The 16,672-nt window shown below is 44.4% G+C and overlaps 1 protein-coding gene across 5 annotated transcripts in view; it reads left to right on the plus strand.

The window, feature by feature from the left end:
• Positions 1–16,672, plus strand: part of PTPN4 (protein tyrosine phosphatase non-receptor type 4) — a 229,810-nt gene that overhangs the window by 131,161 nt on the left and 81,977 nt on the right. For all 5 annotated transcript variants that reach the window (XM_048868477.2, XM_048868476.2, XM_048868482.2 and 2 more), the window contains one exon: positions 5,103–5,275. In XM_048868477.2, the coding sequence (XP_048724434.2) occupies positions 5,103–5,275 (173 nt within the window). The remainder of the gene's footprint in view (positions 1–5,102; positions 5,276–16,672) is intronic.

The following is a 16,672-nucleotide window of genomic DNA, read 5'->3' on the forward strand; positions in this document are numbered from 1 at the left end:
GAATAGACTCTTACCATTTTCACCAGAGAACCCATACCCTTTAAATGAGCTCTGAGGAATTAAGTTGAAGACTAAGGTTTTTCATCTACCTGTGAAGTGAGTTAGTGATCACAGGTAAAATTTCTGAAAGTGCCTTAAGTACTTGAAAGCCCAAGTCTGATTGATTGGTAAATTTTAAGTCTCTTTTAAATGAGAATTAGGTTTGTTAGTCACGTTGATGATTTTGAAAATGTTGCCCCATATGATTATGCCAGCCTTTTAGACTGTGTAATTTGTTTTCATGAAATATTTTAAGAAAAGAAATTTAAACATTTCAGCTTTGGAGGGTAAGAATTTAAAGAACCACTTTGTAGTCCATTTTATTTTATTTGCATTTTTCACACACAATTGAAGTTTTGACTTTTGGTAAACAGTGTTGAAAAACTCTATTATTTAGATACTAATTATTATTATGTATTTGAAATGCCTCCTGCTCACCCGATCTACATTACTGTGTACGTTTTTCTTTAAATAATTACATAATGTAATTGTAAAAGGTGGTTAGTTTGAAAGCACTGCAGGGGGAGACCCTTCTTGTTCACAGAAAAGAAACTACATGTTGTGACAGGGTCGGGCCAGATGGCTATAGGAGAGTAATAGAAGGCAGATATATTAGCCCCAGGCTAAGTAGGTCCCTTTTCCCTGGGTAAGGTAACAGGGAAGGTTCCAGAACAATCAGGAACCTTCTGGAGACAGTTAAGACAGGCTGATTAGAACACATGCAGCCAATCAAGAAGCTGCTAGAATCAATTAAGGCAGGGTAATCAGGGCACCTGGGTTTTAAAAAGGAGCTCACTTCAGTTTGTGGTGTGCGTGTGAGGAGCTGGGAGCAAGAGGCACTAGGAGCTGAGAGTGAGAACGCAGACTGTTGTAGGACTGAGGTGTACAAGCATTGTCAGACACCAGGAGGAAGGTCCTATGGTGAGGATAAAGAAGGTGTTGGGAGGAGGCCACGGGGAAGTAGCCCAGGGAGTTGTAGCTGTCGCACAGCTGTTCCAGGAGGCACTCTAGACAGCTGTGTTCCACATGGTCCTCGGCTGGAACCTGGAGTAGAGGGCGGGCCTGGGTTCCTCCCAAATCCTCGTCAGACACAGGAGGAGTCAACCTGGACTGTGAATTCAGAAAAACAGCCAAGCTGAGGGCTGCAGTGAAGCTCCAAGGCAAGCAAATCCTCCAATAAGCGCAAGACCCACCAAGGTAGAGCAGGAACTTTGTCACAGTGTGTAGCAGCAATACATATATCCCGTATTTGCCCTACCACTTAACAAGCTAAAGGTCTGGCCCCAAACAATTAAACGTAGAAAATGTTCTAAATTTGGGACACAGTGAATTATTACTTCTCTAGAAAATAGTTGAGAGAAATACTGTTCTGCCAAGGCTTCAGGAAAAAGATCTTGCAAACCCTTAAATTTCTCTTATTGTGATTTTTTTTTTTTTTGAGTGAATGTTTTTGATTAGTGTTTACTGGATCCCAGCAGGATAATGAGATTGGCACAAATATAACTTCCATATCTTTTTTATATTTTCCAAACTTCCATATACAAGGAAGGTATCTTGCTACTTCTAGCAGAATGTACTAAATGCTAAAGAATTTCTTCAATTTCTCACACAAGTCACCTTGTCTATATCAACAAATTATCCTCATCCTTTTATGCTCTGCTTAGCAGTTGCACACAGACAGCAAGGGCTTCATTTTCATTCCTTGGAGATCTCAGACATGAATAGCCAAATAAATGGCAAACTCATATTTAACTCTTTTAAATGTCATCTAATTAAAACTAACGTTTAGTCAAACCTAGAAATGCTGTTGACTACCCAAACTACCAAAAATCTTATTCAAACTATTATTCCTACAATAAATCAGGACTTAGTCTCTGAGTGGACACTTATTTATTTGGATTTATAAAAATTTGTCAGCCAGTACTCTGGGTGCCTGAAAAAACAACAAAAATGCAAATAATACTGTGTTTGGCATATTTCTCAGTTATGTTTAAATGTACAAATAACACAGGAGTTGAGTAGCTGTAATTGAGGCTAACTATGTGGTGCTGTATGATAGTAAATTAGTCGTAAAAGTGAAAAAAAGTTATATACATATTTTAAAAATACTTATAAATATTAAAGGTTTTAATGACAACAGTCCTCAAAAAGGCAAGTACATCATCCGTTAATTATTTAAGAGAGAGATTTATTCTCTAATTTGGCAGTGTCGTGAGGTGTCAGCATAAGTAAAGAATAGTTCACCTGCTTTTAAAAAATTATGGGTTTTAAGTCTACGTGGTGCTGGCAAAGCCCACTAAAGGAGTGTTCGTAAAATGTTCTAATTTGCCGTGCTCTAACTGCCCCATGTAGATCCTGCTGACGCACTCTAAAAGTTATCTAGTTCTCTTTTACACGGCGCCGGTCTACACTAGAAGTGCTACATGGGCACAGCTGCAACGATGCAGCTGCGCTGCTGTAGCGTATCTGATGAAGTCACTCTGTGACATCAGGAGAGCGGTCTCCCATCGGTATAATTACTGCACCTCTGAGAGAGGTGGAAGCTATGTTGTTGGCAGAGTGTCTCCCGCCGACATAGCGCTGGTGTAGAAAGCGCTTAAGTCGCTATAACTTGTGTCGCTCAGGGAGTGTCTTTTTCACACCAGTGAGCAATGCAAATTAGATCAACTTAAGAAAACCTGGATTTGTGCTGGAAATGGCCCACCTTGATTATCATACACATTGTAAGGAGAGTGATCACTTTAGATAAGCTATTACCAACAGGAGAGTGGGTTTGTTTGGGGGGGGAGAAAACCTGGATTTGTGCTGGAAATTGCCCACCTTGATTATCATACACATTGTAAGGAGAGTGATCACTTTAGATAAGCTATTACCAACAGGAGAGTGGGTTTGTTTGGGGGGGGAGAAAACCTGGATTTGTGCTGGAAATTGCCCACCTTGATTATCATACACATTGTAAGGAGAGTGATCACTTTACATAAGCTATTACCAGCAGGAGAGTGGGGTGGGGGGAGAGAAAACCTTTTGTAGTGATAAACACCCATTTTTTTCATGATTTGTGTGTATAAAAACAAACATCTTCTGTATTTTCCACAGTATGCATCCAATGAAGTGAACTGTAGCTCAAGAAAGCTTATGCTCACATAAATTGGTTAGTCTCTGAGATGCCACAAGTCCTCATTTTCTTTTTGCGAATACAGACTAACACAGCTGTTACTCTGAAAGCAGTAGTGTAGACCTGACTATAATCCTATGGTACCTTTTAGAATGCCCCAGCAGGATTTACACAGGGCAGTTAGAGCACAGCATGTTAGTGTGCTGTATAAATCACTCCCCTCTGGAGCGTTTTGCCATGCTATGTAGACAAGCCCTTTATCTGTGTTTAAATAATTAATTGAAACAAAGTTGTGATGACTGAGCAGGGAATGCATTTTCTCTGTTAAAACTCCAATTGTTACAAATTCGACTTCAGATTTTTCAAGATCGTGTCAAAGTATACTTTGACTTGTGCATAGCATGTTCATGGATGAAATTGGTTGTCATGAACCCTACAAAGTCTGTCCATTTATGCAGTTAGTTCATACTATGGAATGGTTTCTTTCCTCTAGCTTCTTTTGAAAATGTTTACACTTGCAGCTCTTCGGCCCAATTGTGTAAGCTCTCCACATGTGGGACTTCAGTGAGTACTACATACTGTTGGGCCCCTTGCTTGTTCTGTCCCATACAGTAATTTCCCTCTGCATGATGAAACTGTTCCAATATTCCAAGAAGGGTAAAGGAGGGATGAGTCTCAGTTGCTTGGTGGGGGAACTAGCCAGCAAGCAAGTATCTTCGAAGGAGGATGCTGCAACTAGTAAACAAAAGCAGGTGAAATGTACTAAATGCAACCTTCTGCTTGAGAGAGCGCCAAGTTAACATTGGTTGTATCTTGTTAACTACCATGGCTAATAACAAACGCCCTCAATTGCCAGCTTTTCCAGCATCTGCTACCCTTGCTCTGCTCTTCCTACTAGTAAGCACGATAAAGGTATTTATTGCACAGAGTTGAATATCTGTGGTGTTTAGATGTTTGAAAATAAAGTCCTGTTGAAGCTTGTTAGTACCTTGCCTGGTTGATACAACAATATCTCAGCTGTCCTTGAGTTTATCAACAATGGCTGTACCATCTTTCCATCATTTAACTCTCATGTGTGCATGCTTGCCAGCTTGCTTCCTCTCCTCCTCTAAACCATTAGGGCTAAGGCTTACTCTCTTATCATAGACTCATAGAAGATTAGGGTTGGAAGAGACCCAGGAGGTCATCTAGTCCAATCCCGTGCTCAAAGCAGGACCAAAACCAACTAAATCATCCCAGCCAGGGCTTTGTCAAGCCTGACCTTAAAAGCCTCTAAGGATGGAGATTCCCCCACCTCCCTAAGTAACCCATTCCAGTGCTTCACCACCCTCCTAGTGAAATAGTGTTTCCTAATATCCAACCTAGACTTCCCCCACTGCAACTTGAGACCTTTGCTCCTTGTTCTGTCATCTGCCACCACTGACAACAGCCTAGCTCCATCCTCTTTGGAACCCCCCTTCAGGTAGTTGAAGGCTGCTATCAAATCCCCCCTCATTTTTCTCTTCTGCAGACTATTTTCTCTTCCTCACTCTTGTTGGAGTCTTGGAACAGGGAGGCAAGGTTTTTGGGATTTCTTTCCTCTGTCACAGCACCCGAGCATAATAGCTGGGAGTTGGTCTATCGGTAGCAACATCTTCTCCCCAGCTGAGAATTCCTTCAGGCTCACTGGACACCTGGGGAGACCCTGTTGCTGAACTGAGAGCAGGATCATTAAAGAGAAAAAAACTTAAAACACACACTGTTGGACTTATTCATAGAAGGCTTTAAAATGTGTAAACTTGGGGTGGTTAGAGTGGCACTTCAAACATACTCTGAAATAGAATGCGTTGTACTGGTTTGGAAAATATAATTGGTATCAATGAACAATTATAATCTTAAATACATTTCCTAAACATGGTAAGGAAGCAGCATAATTTTTCTAAAATCAAATTATACTTTTCTTTTTTAGCATGAATCTAGAGAAATGTTACTGGGATTCAATATGGTGAATTACCGAGCATGTAAGAATTTGTGGAAAGCTTGTGTTGAGCATCATACATTCTTCCGATTGGACAGACCACTGCCGCCTCAGAAGAACTTTTTTGCACATTATTTTACTTTGGGTTCAAAGTTCCGGTACTGGTAAGTAATTGTTGGCTGCAATAAAGGGTGATATCATTCTGGGGTGTGAAGTTAGGACGAGAAGTAATGGGCTTTATCTGCAGAAAGGGAGATTTACGTTACATATTAGGAAAAACTTTCTAATTATAAGGGTAGTTAAGCTTTGGAGTAGGTTTCCAAAGGAGGTTATGGAATCCCATCATTGGAAGTTTTTAAAAACAGGTTAGACAAACACCTGTCAGGGATGATGTAGGTTTACTTGGTTGTGCCACAGCACAGGGGCTGAACTGGGTGATTTCTCAAGGTCCCTTTGAGCCCTCATTTCTACATTTCTGGCTAGGCCTGTTACACAATGAGGGGGTAAAACAATAACTGAAAATATGGAAATGACAGAAGTGTTTAATGACTTTTTTGTTTGTTTTCATCAAAAAGGTTAGTAGCGATTCAGTGTCAACCATAGTGAATGCCAGTGAAAATAAGGTAGGATCACAGGCTAAAACAGGGAAAGAACAAGTTTAAAATTACTTAGATAAGTTAGATGTCTTCAAGTCACCAGGGCTTGATGAATAATCCTAGAATACTCAAGAAGCTGACAGAAGAAATATCTGCGCCATTAGCAATCATCTTTGAAAAGTAATGAAAGACTGGAGAGATTCCTGAGAACTGGAAAAGGGCAAATATAATGCCCATCTATAAAAAAAGGAAATAAGGACAATCTGGGGAATTAGATGAGTCAGCTTAACTTCAGTACCTGGAAAGATAATGGAGCAAGTAATTAAGCAATCCGTTTCAAACACCTAGAAGATAATAAGGTGATAATTAACGGTCAGCATGGATTTGTCAAGAACAAATTCTGTCAAACCAACCTAACAGCTTTCTTTGACAGGGAAACAAGCCTTGTGAATAGTGGGGAAGTGGTAGATGTGGTATACTGTGACTTTAGTAAGGCTTTGATACTTCATGAAGGCATGACCTTCTCATAAACAAACTAGGAAAATACAACCTAGATGGAGCTACTATAAGGTGGGTGCATACCTGGTTAGAAAACCATTCCCAGAGAGTAATTATCAATGGTTCACAGTCAAGCAGGAAGGGCATATCAAGTGGGGTCCCACAGGGATCAGTTCTGGGTCGGGGTCTGTTCAATATCTTCAGTGATTTAAATAATGACATAGAGAGTACACTTATAAAGTTTGCAGATGATACCAAGATGGGAAGGGTTGCAAGTGCTTTGGAGGATAGCATTAAAATTCAAAATGATCTGGACAAACTAGAGAAATGGTCTGAAGTAAATAGGATGAAATTAAATAAGGACAAATGCAAAGTCAGTTGCATACATACAAAATGGGAAATGACTGTCTGGGAGGGAGTATTTCAGAAAGGGATCTAGGGATCAGAGTGGATTACAAGCTAAGTACAAGTGAACAGTGTAACACTGTTGCAAGGAAAAAAAAATTATGGGATGTATAGGCAGGAATTTTGTAATAAGACACGATAAGTTATTCTTCCACTCTACTCCATGCTGATTAGACCTCAGCTGGAGTATTGTGTCCAGTTCTGAGCACCACATTTCAGGAAAGATATGGACAAATTGGAGAAGGTCCAGAGAAGAGCAACAAAAATAATGAAAGGTCTAGAAAACACGATCTGTGAGGGAAGATTGAAAAAATTGGGTTCATTTAGTCTGGAGAAGAGAAGACTGAGAAGGGACATAACAGTTTTCAAGTACATAAAAGGTTGTTACAAGGAGTAGGGAGAAAAACATTTCACATTTGCTTCTGAGGATAGGACAAGAAGCAATGGACTTAAACTGCAACAAGGGTGGTTTAGGTTGGACATTAGGAAAAACTTCCTAACTGTCAGGGTGGTTAAGCACTGGAATAAATTGCCTAAGGAGGTTGTGGAATTCCCATAACTGGAGACTTTTAAGAGCAGGTTAGACAAACACCTGTCAGGAATGGTCTAGATAATACTTAGTCCTGCCATGAGTGCAGGGGACTGGACTAGATGACCTCTCAAGGTCCTTCCAGTTCTATGATTCTGTGATTCTATATAGGAGGAGATGGCAGGAGAGGGAGGGAATACAACACAATTAATAAAAATAGGCTATTATTGGTAGACGCTATTAAATTTGTCATAATTGAAGTAACTTTTGGCACCCACAATTGATATTTTTCTCAGATTCACTTTGCACATATGCATAGTTCTGGTAGATCGTTTGAGACTTTTTAGATTACATCTATATTTAGTATTTTCACCATCAAAAGGAGATGAAAATGGGAAATAGTGATGATTTATTGAGCTTGGATGCTGTTATTTATCATATTCTAGCATCCTAGAAGATAACTTATGAACAATTGACATTGCTTATTAGATAATGTAAGTTTTTGTGGCAGTGACATTAAATTGATATTCTCTTCATCTGTGGTTATTTTTCTTAGCTATTTATCGAGAATGTTTTGGAAATTTTATAATTGCAATATCAACAACTAGGATGAGACTGACATTTAAATTAGATTGAACATTGCAAGCTGTACATCTTTATTGGCTACAAAAAGGGAAAACTCTTATCTATTGAGATGTTCTCAGAATATCTTCTGTCACATCTTCAAAATCATTGGCCTGGTCCCTCTGAAAGCTGACAGAACTGCTCTTCGGTACCCTGGCAAGTGTATATCCTGATGTCCTATCTACACTAGATCAGTGGTTCTCTACCAAGTGTCCGCAGCCCCCAGAGGGTCCGCAAGCCCTTTCAAGGGGGCCGCGGCTGAAGCCCAGAGCCCCAAGCCCTGGTGCTCCCTGTGGGGCAGAAGCCCTGAGCGAATGGGTAGAGTTGGGGACATGGAGGGTATTGCCCTCCCCCCAGCTGTAGCGTAAGAACACGGCAGTCCCAGGGGCAGCTCCATACTTTCCTCTCCTCCCCACACCCGCCCTCTGGCCAGGTCAGAGGGGGGAAGCCGGAGCCAGGCAGTGCGGGGCAGCTGCTGCTCTGGCTGTTGCCATGGAGCAGGCAGCAGCAGCATTCCTTCTCTTCCACTGGTGCCCCAGGTTGAAGCTGTTCCTCAGCTCCCAGCCCCCTTTGCTCCTGCAGAGGCAGCCGATAATAGCCCCCCGGGTGGGGAGACCTGGCTCTGAGGCTGGCAGACCCCTTCGGGAACAGGGACCGCAGGGGAGTCCTCCCAGCACACAGCCCCCTAACACAACTCTCCCTACACCCTGAGCTACTTCCTCCCTGCACCCTGAGCTACTCTCACCCACACACAGCCCCTAGTATCCTCTCCCTGCATCCTGAGTTACCCCTCTGCCCGCACACAGCCCCAGCTACCCCTCCCTGTAAGTTCAGCTACCCCTGTCTGTACACAGCCCCTAGTGACTACCTGCCTCCACCCTGAGCTACCTCCTGTCCTCACACAGCCCCTAGCAACCTCCTCCCTGAACCCTAAGCTGTTTTCAAACTTTTTGAGTAAAGCCCCCCACCTTTGAGTTATAATTTTTGATTGCATGCCCCTCCCCAACCCAGATAGGCTTGGTGGCCTGCTGAAGTGAGTCAGGGGGTGGAGGTGGTGGGGTCCAGGGAGGGAGTGCCATGCGGAGGTGGATTGAGCCCCACTGGCCCCCCACAATAGAAGTCAAACTACGCCTATATCCACGGCCCTGCCCCTGCTGGGCCCTGGATTTTTTATAGCATGTCGAGGCGGGCCTCAGAGAGAAAAAGGTTGAGAACCCCTGCACTAGATAACTGATAAATTACTGGTAACTACCGTTAGCATTGGGTCATTTTGAACTTGCAATTGAAAATAGCTTAGTTGCTAGTCCACTCGAGCTCTGAGTATAACTGTTTCAGTTGTGTATCTGTCAGACTTGCATCTACTTTGTTACTTGTTATAATGTTGGCAAGAAAATGTTTCATTCCTAAGAAATGGTGAAAAATTACCTTTTAACATACAGGCTTGTTTCTGAAATTAATCCACCTAAGTGTTTATATTTTTATGTTGTTCTTCGAGTGCTGTCCCCGTGGGTGCTCCACATTAGGTTTTTGTGTGCCCCTGTGCTCATAATTCGAGAGTTTTGGTAGCAGTGCCCAATTATGTGATACAGGTGCAGTCCCCGTCTCACGCCGCCTCAGGCGGTTAACTGGCGCTGTGTGACCAACCCCCTCCCAGTTCCTTCTCTCCCACCCTTGCTATGAGTCGGAGCACTTAGAAGTGCCTCGCTACTTAGTTCTTTAGCCCATTTACTACAGTTATTAGTTTAGATAGATAGTTGATTCTACTCCATCGCCTCCTTTTAAAAACAAAATATATTTTTCTTACCAGTCAAGTTAGTTTTCAGTTAGCCCTTTAAGATAGTCAGCCTTCCTGAGGACAATGCCTTCCCTGACAGGAATCACAGAATCTCAGGGTTGGAAGGGACCTCAGGAAGTCTAGTCCAACCCCCTTCTCAAAGCAGGACCAATCCCCTGATCCCTAAACGGCCCCCTCGAGGATTGAACTCACAACCCTGGGTTTAGCAGGCCAATGCTCAAACCACTGAGCTATCCCGGGTTCCCTGGGCTTTAAACGTTGCCTCACTTGCAGACTCTCAATACCCGTTTTGGATGGACATACTCAGTACAGGAGGTGTCCTCATTGCCGCAAATTAACTACCTGAACAAGAAAGGTTAGAGACTTGAAACTCAAACTCCTTCTCATGGAGAAGTCTCTCAGACCAGTGTCTGAGCCTGAAGCCCAGACCACCCCCCGGACAAGCCTCACCAACCATGCTTCTGACCAAGGTCTCTCCTCTGCTCAGACTTCTGATCTGCCTGCTAAAAATGTGTCTAAAAAGTGAGTAACTACGCCCCCAACTACATCCCAAACGCAGGAATTGGCCAAGAAGTACTGTTCCGCGATCAGGCAAACTGCACTGGCACCGACTGCACGTTCAGTGCCTGGAGCCGAGAGGGTGGGACCATCCAGCATTGCTGGTAATGTGAGAGCTAAGGACTCTAAAAGAGCCAGCTTGGAACAGGCGCTAAGTGGAAATTGAAACCCTATGCCTCGGCACTGACTCAGCCAAAGCCGCGATCAACACACAGCGGCGCAGCACCGGTGCAGACCATGGCTCAATCCTAGAACACCAATGTGCACTCGGTGCACACACCAGCACAGCCTACGGTGCTGACATATGTGCCACGGCTCCCGGCACCACCACTCACACAGCCCCTAGTGTAGATCATGCAGACACCACAGAAGTTCCTATGGCACAAAGATCTCTTAATCAGATCTACGCCTGACTCTCCCATCCTCAGCACCAACATGACCCTGGTGCGTTCGGCACAGAGTCTTGTTGCTACTCCACCACGCTCTGCTCCACCTTTTTCAAGCAAGGATGAGGACAATGAGGAGGGACAAATAGATTCTCCTCCGCAATCTCCTGGCCACTATGAGCCGCGCAAATCAGGACCCTTTCAGGGGGCATATCACGCTGGTCCAAAACATCTATAGTGGTGCAGCCAACCCTAGGGTTCACCTATGCCTCTCCAACTCCAGTGGGCATACTGAAACCCGTGGGCAATGTATCCCGCACAACAGGGACTGCCCACCACATCTAGATTCGGCATGCAGCAATCTACTGCACCTTCGGTATCGGACCTTCAGAACCAGCTGGAGAAGAAGAGGAGGAAGAAACTCCATACCAGGGTGGGGCACCACCTACCTACCTGTCATCATCCTCCCCACATGACACCATCATGCTTCCTTCCCCAAATATGGGAGATTATTTCTAACAATTCCAGGACCTATTTAAAAGAGTGGCTAGCTCTTTGGACATCTCTCTGGAAGAGGTCCAAGTCGCACAACACAAACTGGTGGACATCTTGAACACCACCTCTTCGTCCAAAATCACTTTGCCTATGAATGACACGATAATGGAACCTGTCAAGACCATTTGGCAGACCCCTGCAACTGCTCCTCCAACCTGCAAGAGGACAAAAAATATTCTGTGCCTGCGAAGGGCACAGAGGTCCACTTCTCCCATCTGATACCCAATTCACTGGTGGTTGACGTAGTCCATGAATGTGGGAGACAACAGCAGCCTAAGACCATACCTTATGATAAGGACTGGAAAAGGCTCGACCTTTTCAGCCGCAAGGCTTACTCTTCGGCTACACTACACCTTTTGCATAGCCAATTACAAGGCCTTGCTGGCAAAATATGATTACAACAACTACACAAAGTTTTCTGAATTTATTGATTATATTTCTGAAGACAAAAAAAACCAATTCACTGCACTTGTATCGGAGGGACAACTCATCTCCAGAACAGCCCTCCAAGCTGCACTGGACTCTGCAGACACAGCTGCAAGGTCAGTGACGACTGCAGTGGTGATGTGAAGGACTTCATGGCTCCATCTCCCTGGGTTTCCTAGGGAAGTACAATCGACAGTCGAAGACTTACCATTCGAAGGGCCCAAACTCTTCACAGAAAAGACCAACAACTCTTCACACACACACAAAGATTCACGAGTGACACTGCGATCTCTGGGGATCTATACACCTAGACCCAAGAAAAGACAGGAGTTATTATGCTTCTCAGTGTTACCACCATATTCCGTATTCACAACATTGGCAGTATGAGTCACAGTGTTGCAAACAGAGGCCATTGAGGAGACAACAACCTACTCCTGCTATAGCTGCTTCACAGCCATCAACATCTAGGCAACAAATTTGAAGCATTGGTCAAGGGCCCGAGAACCCCATGTCTGTCTGTACTGGAGACATCTACTCCATCCCTCCCTCCCTCCCAGTGCCCTTCCCCACAGTCCCACCACCACAACTAAACAATGCCCCACACAGACCCCCATTGCCCTAACACACACAGATCTTCCGCACTGCCCAGAACCCCCCCAACAGGCCCCCACTGCCTAGCACCCCAAAACACACAAACCTCCCCCACTACCCGGTGCCCTCCACACCCTTACAGCCCAGCACCCCCCACTCACCTCCCGGTCACTCACTCCACCACACCCTGCCCCCTTCCCAGGCTGCACTCACCAGCCCTGTTGGGAGGTCTCTGGCTCCTAGGGTCAGAGCAGGGGGCTCTCCACTCACCATGTGCTGTGCCCGCCACAAGCGCGAGCTCTGTGGCTCCCATTGGCCGGGGAAAGCGCCAGTGGCAGCCGCGGAGCGGAGCTTGCAGGCGCCAGCAGCATGCAGAAACCCTAAGAGCCAGCAGGTCCCTTTGCCTCTTAGGATTGGATCTGGTCAGGTCGGGGCGGGGGGCACCTGCAAGCCCTGCCCCGTCACCTCTGATTGAGCAGGAGGGAGCCGCCTGCACTGCAGGCTCCTGCCGGTGGGCGAGCGCGCCACTGGGAGCTGCCCCAGGAAGTGCCGCCATGTCAGCCCCAGGACTTTGGCGGTGATGGTGAGCGGGCGTCCCGACCGATGTGCAATCAGGACATGAGACAAATGTGTGCGCGGTGTTTCCCCGTGTGTGCGGGGTTTAGAATCTGTATGCGCGTGCGCATACACACACAGCTGAGAGGGAACAGTAGTCTTGTGTCTTGGCTCCGGGAAAGCAGCACATTTCTTGCAGAATATTCTTTTTATTCTTCTAAGTATTGAATCCCTAGCAAGGACAGTCTGTTTTCATTCAAGAACTCTTTTTGGGGAAGGTTGGGTCAAGAAGCCATCCAGAGGTGTGTCTCATATATTTCTTCATTGCCTTGGACAAGCTGTATCTTGAGTGCATTTTCCACAGTTTCCACACTGAGAACCTGGTATTAATTGGAAACTGAGTTTTAGCTCGGAAGAGATCATTAGAGACTTTGGAAAGAGCATTTTCAGTGGAGTGTGAGGCAGTGCGGAAGCCATACTGTAGAGGGCCTAGGATAGAATTGGAGCAGAAGAACTTCAGACATCTGCTGCAGGTAGTGTATTCAATGAGCTTTGAGGTGAAAGGGAGAAAGAAAATGGAGTTAGTTGGAGAGGCAAATAAGGTCATGTATTTTGATCCTGGCACTGACATTCCGTGTGCGACCTTAGATAAGTCTCACTTAACCTCTGACTCCGTATTTAGCGTGGGAGCAGTAATACTTTGATAGCAGTCAGAAATGTACTACAGGTTTTATAGAGCATATAGAAGATAAGGTCCCTGTCCTGGTGTGCTTACCATCTAACTTCATTGTGGTGTCATGTTTAATTAGTAGTTTATACAGCACAAATAAGGTGGAAAATGGTATCTAAAAGGTCATTCTTCTTTGAATATACGTCAGTGCGGATCCCATTGTAGGTGCTCATCTGCCTTGTGTGTAAGACTGGAGGTTTTTTTAAATAGTGGTGTCCAAGGCTGCTTGTGAACTTTGTGCCTCCTTGGGCTCTCCTACAAAAGCATAAAGGCTGGGTCAGCTATGACCACCCTCAGTTCCTCCCTACCTCCTATGGCAGCAAGACAGAATCTGATGAGTGTCTGAAAAGACAGTTACTTACCAGTATTGTAACTGTTTTTGTTTGAAATGTGGGTGCAGAGGTATTCCACTCAGGTCTGCACGTGCCCAATGCATCAAAGTCAGAATTTTGCCTAGTAGTACCTGTAGGGGCTGCTCTCATGCCCCTCGTCTCATAGACCCTCCTATTGCTATGTATGGATGGCCCGCCCCAACCCCCATCAGTTTCTTTGCAACGAAATCCCCAGCTGGAAACTCCGATTCAGAGGGGCAGGGGATGGATCATGGAGTACATCTGCACCCACATCTCGAAGAACAACAGTTACAGTACAGGTAAGTAACAATCTTTTCTACTTCAAGTGGCTGCAGACAGATGTTCCACTCAGGTAACTTACAAGAGTTCCAGCAGGAGATGGGCTCAGAGTCTATATAAATCGTGAGTGCACAACTGTCTTCCCAAAGTTTGTATATGATATCCATGCCATGGTGATAGCATAATGTCTAGCTAAAGTATGTATACAGTGTTGTTGTTGTCATCTCTCTCACCAACAGAAGTTGATCCAATAGAAGATATCACCTCACCCACCTTGTCTCTAGCAAAAGTCTGACAGAAGACCATGTCACAGCCCAACAGATATCCACTACTGGGACATTGCTAAGAGACACAGCCAATGTTGCATGAGCTCTAGTTGAATGAGCCCATAATGATTGTGGAGGCATAAGAATGGCCATACTGGGTCAGACCAAAGGTCCATCCAACCCAGTATCCTGTCTACCGACCGTGACCAATGCCAGGTGCCCCAGAGGGAGTGAACCTAACAGGTAATGATCAAGGGATCTCTCTCCTGCCATCCGTCTCCACCCTCTGACAAACAGAGGCTAGGGACACCATTCTTTGCCCACCCTGGCTAATAGCCATTAATGGACTTAACCTCCATGAATTTATCCAGTTCTCTTTTAAACCCTATTGTAGTCCTAGCCTTCACAACCTCCTCAGGCAAGGAGTTCCACAGGTTGACTGTGCGCTGAGTGAAGAACTTCTTTTATTTATTTTAAACTTGCTACCCATTAATTTCATTTGGTGGCCACTAGTTCTTATATTGGAGCAAGTAAATAAGTTTTCCTTATTCACTTTCTCCACACCACTCACGATTTTATATACCTCTATCATATCCTCCCTTAGTCTCCTCTTTTCCAAGCTGAAAAGTCCTAGCCTCTTTAATCTCTCCTCTCATGGGACCTGTTCCAAACCCCTAATCATTTTAGTTGCCCTTTTCTGAACCTTTTCTAATGTCAGTATGTCTTCTTTGAGATGAGGGGACCACATCTGTAGTATACCGTGGATTTATATGAGGGCAATAAGATATTCTCTGTCTTATTTTCTATCCCTTTTTTAATGATTCCTAACATCCAATTTGCTTTTTTGACTGCTGCTGCACACTGCGTGGACGTCTTCAGAGAACTATCCACAATGACTCCAAGATCTTTCTCCTGATTAGTTGTAGCTAAATTAGCCTCCATCATATTGTATGTATAGTTGGGGTTATTTTTTCCAATGTGCATTACTTTACATTTTTCCACATTACATTTCATTTGCAATTTTGTTGCCCAATCACTTAGTTTTGTGAGATCTTTTTGAAGTTCTTCACAGTCTGCTTTGGTCTTAACTATCTTGAGCATCATCTGAACCACTCCATATCCATTTGGAAATAGTTTCAGTCGAGACTGGTTGTCCCTTCATCCACTCAGCATAGGACACACAGAGTCAAGGAGATAAACTATAATTGGCTCAGTCCTTCCTAAATAAAATGCTAAAAGCCACCTGATGTCTAAGCTATGTAGATGCTGCTCCTATGCACTTAAATATGGTTTAGGAAAAAATATAGGTAAGTAAATAACCTGAGTAAGGTGAAACTGAGATTCCACTTTGGACAGAAATTTGGGGTGTGGCCTTAATGCCACCTTTTCCTTGAAGAATTGAGTGTATGGAGGACCTGCCATTAAGGCCTGCAACTTGCTGACTTTTCTTGCAGATGTTATAGCCACAAGGAAGGCTATCTTCACTGAGAGGAGAGCCCATGAACATGTTGCTGTCAGCTTGAATGGTGCCTCCAGCTCCTTAAGGTCCCACAATGGTACTGCTTCCTTTACGAATGGAAAAAGATGGATAATACCCTTTAAAAAAAAAAAATCTCACCATTAAAGGGTTTGACAGTACCAACTTACCTTGAATGGAAGGATGAAAAACTGAGATCGCCACCAAGGGAATATTAAGGGAGCTCAGAGTGAGGCTTAAAGATTTCAAATGCAGCAGATAATCCAAAATATCTTGAACCTGTGCTAACATGGGATGAATTTGCTTGTACATTGCCCAAACTGAAAACCATTTCCATTAAAGTTATAGGTGGACCTTGTGGCTAGTTTTCTACTACTAAGGAAAATATCTCAAACTGCTTCCGAGCATAGCCCCTTATCTTCATCTAGGCATGCAGCATCCATAGAATCATAGAATATAAGGGTTGGAAGGGACCCCAGAAGGTCATCTAGTCCAACCCCCTGCTCGAAGCAGGACCAAATCCCAGTTAAATCATCCCAGCCAGGGCTTTGTCAAGCCTGACCTTAAAAACCTCTAAGGAAGGAGATTCTACCACCTCCCTAGGTAACGCATTCCAGTGTTTCACCACCCTCTTAGTGAAAAAGTTTTTCCTAATATCCAATCTAAACCTCCCCCACTGCAACTTGAGACCATTACTCCTCGTTCTGTCATCTGCTACCATTGAGAACAGTCTAGAGCCATCCTCTTTGGAACCCCCTTTCAGGTAGTTGAAAGCAGCTATCAAATCCCCCCTCATTCTTCTCTTCTGCAGGCTAAACAATCCCAGCTCCCTCAGCCTCTCCTCATAACTCATGTGTTCCAGACCCCTAATCATTTTTGTTGCCCTTCGCTGGACTCTCTCCAATTTATCCACATCCTTCTTGAAGTGTGGGGCCCAA

The sequence above is a fragment of the Caretta caretta genome, chromosome 11, assembly GCF_965140235.1.
Source record: "Caretta caretta isolate rCarCar2 chromosome 11, rCarCar1.hap1, whole genome shotgun sequence".
Lineage (NCBI taxonomy): Eukaryota > Metazoa > Chordata > Testudines > Cheloniidae > Caretta > Caretta caretta.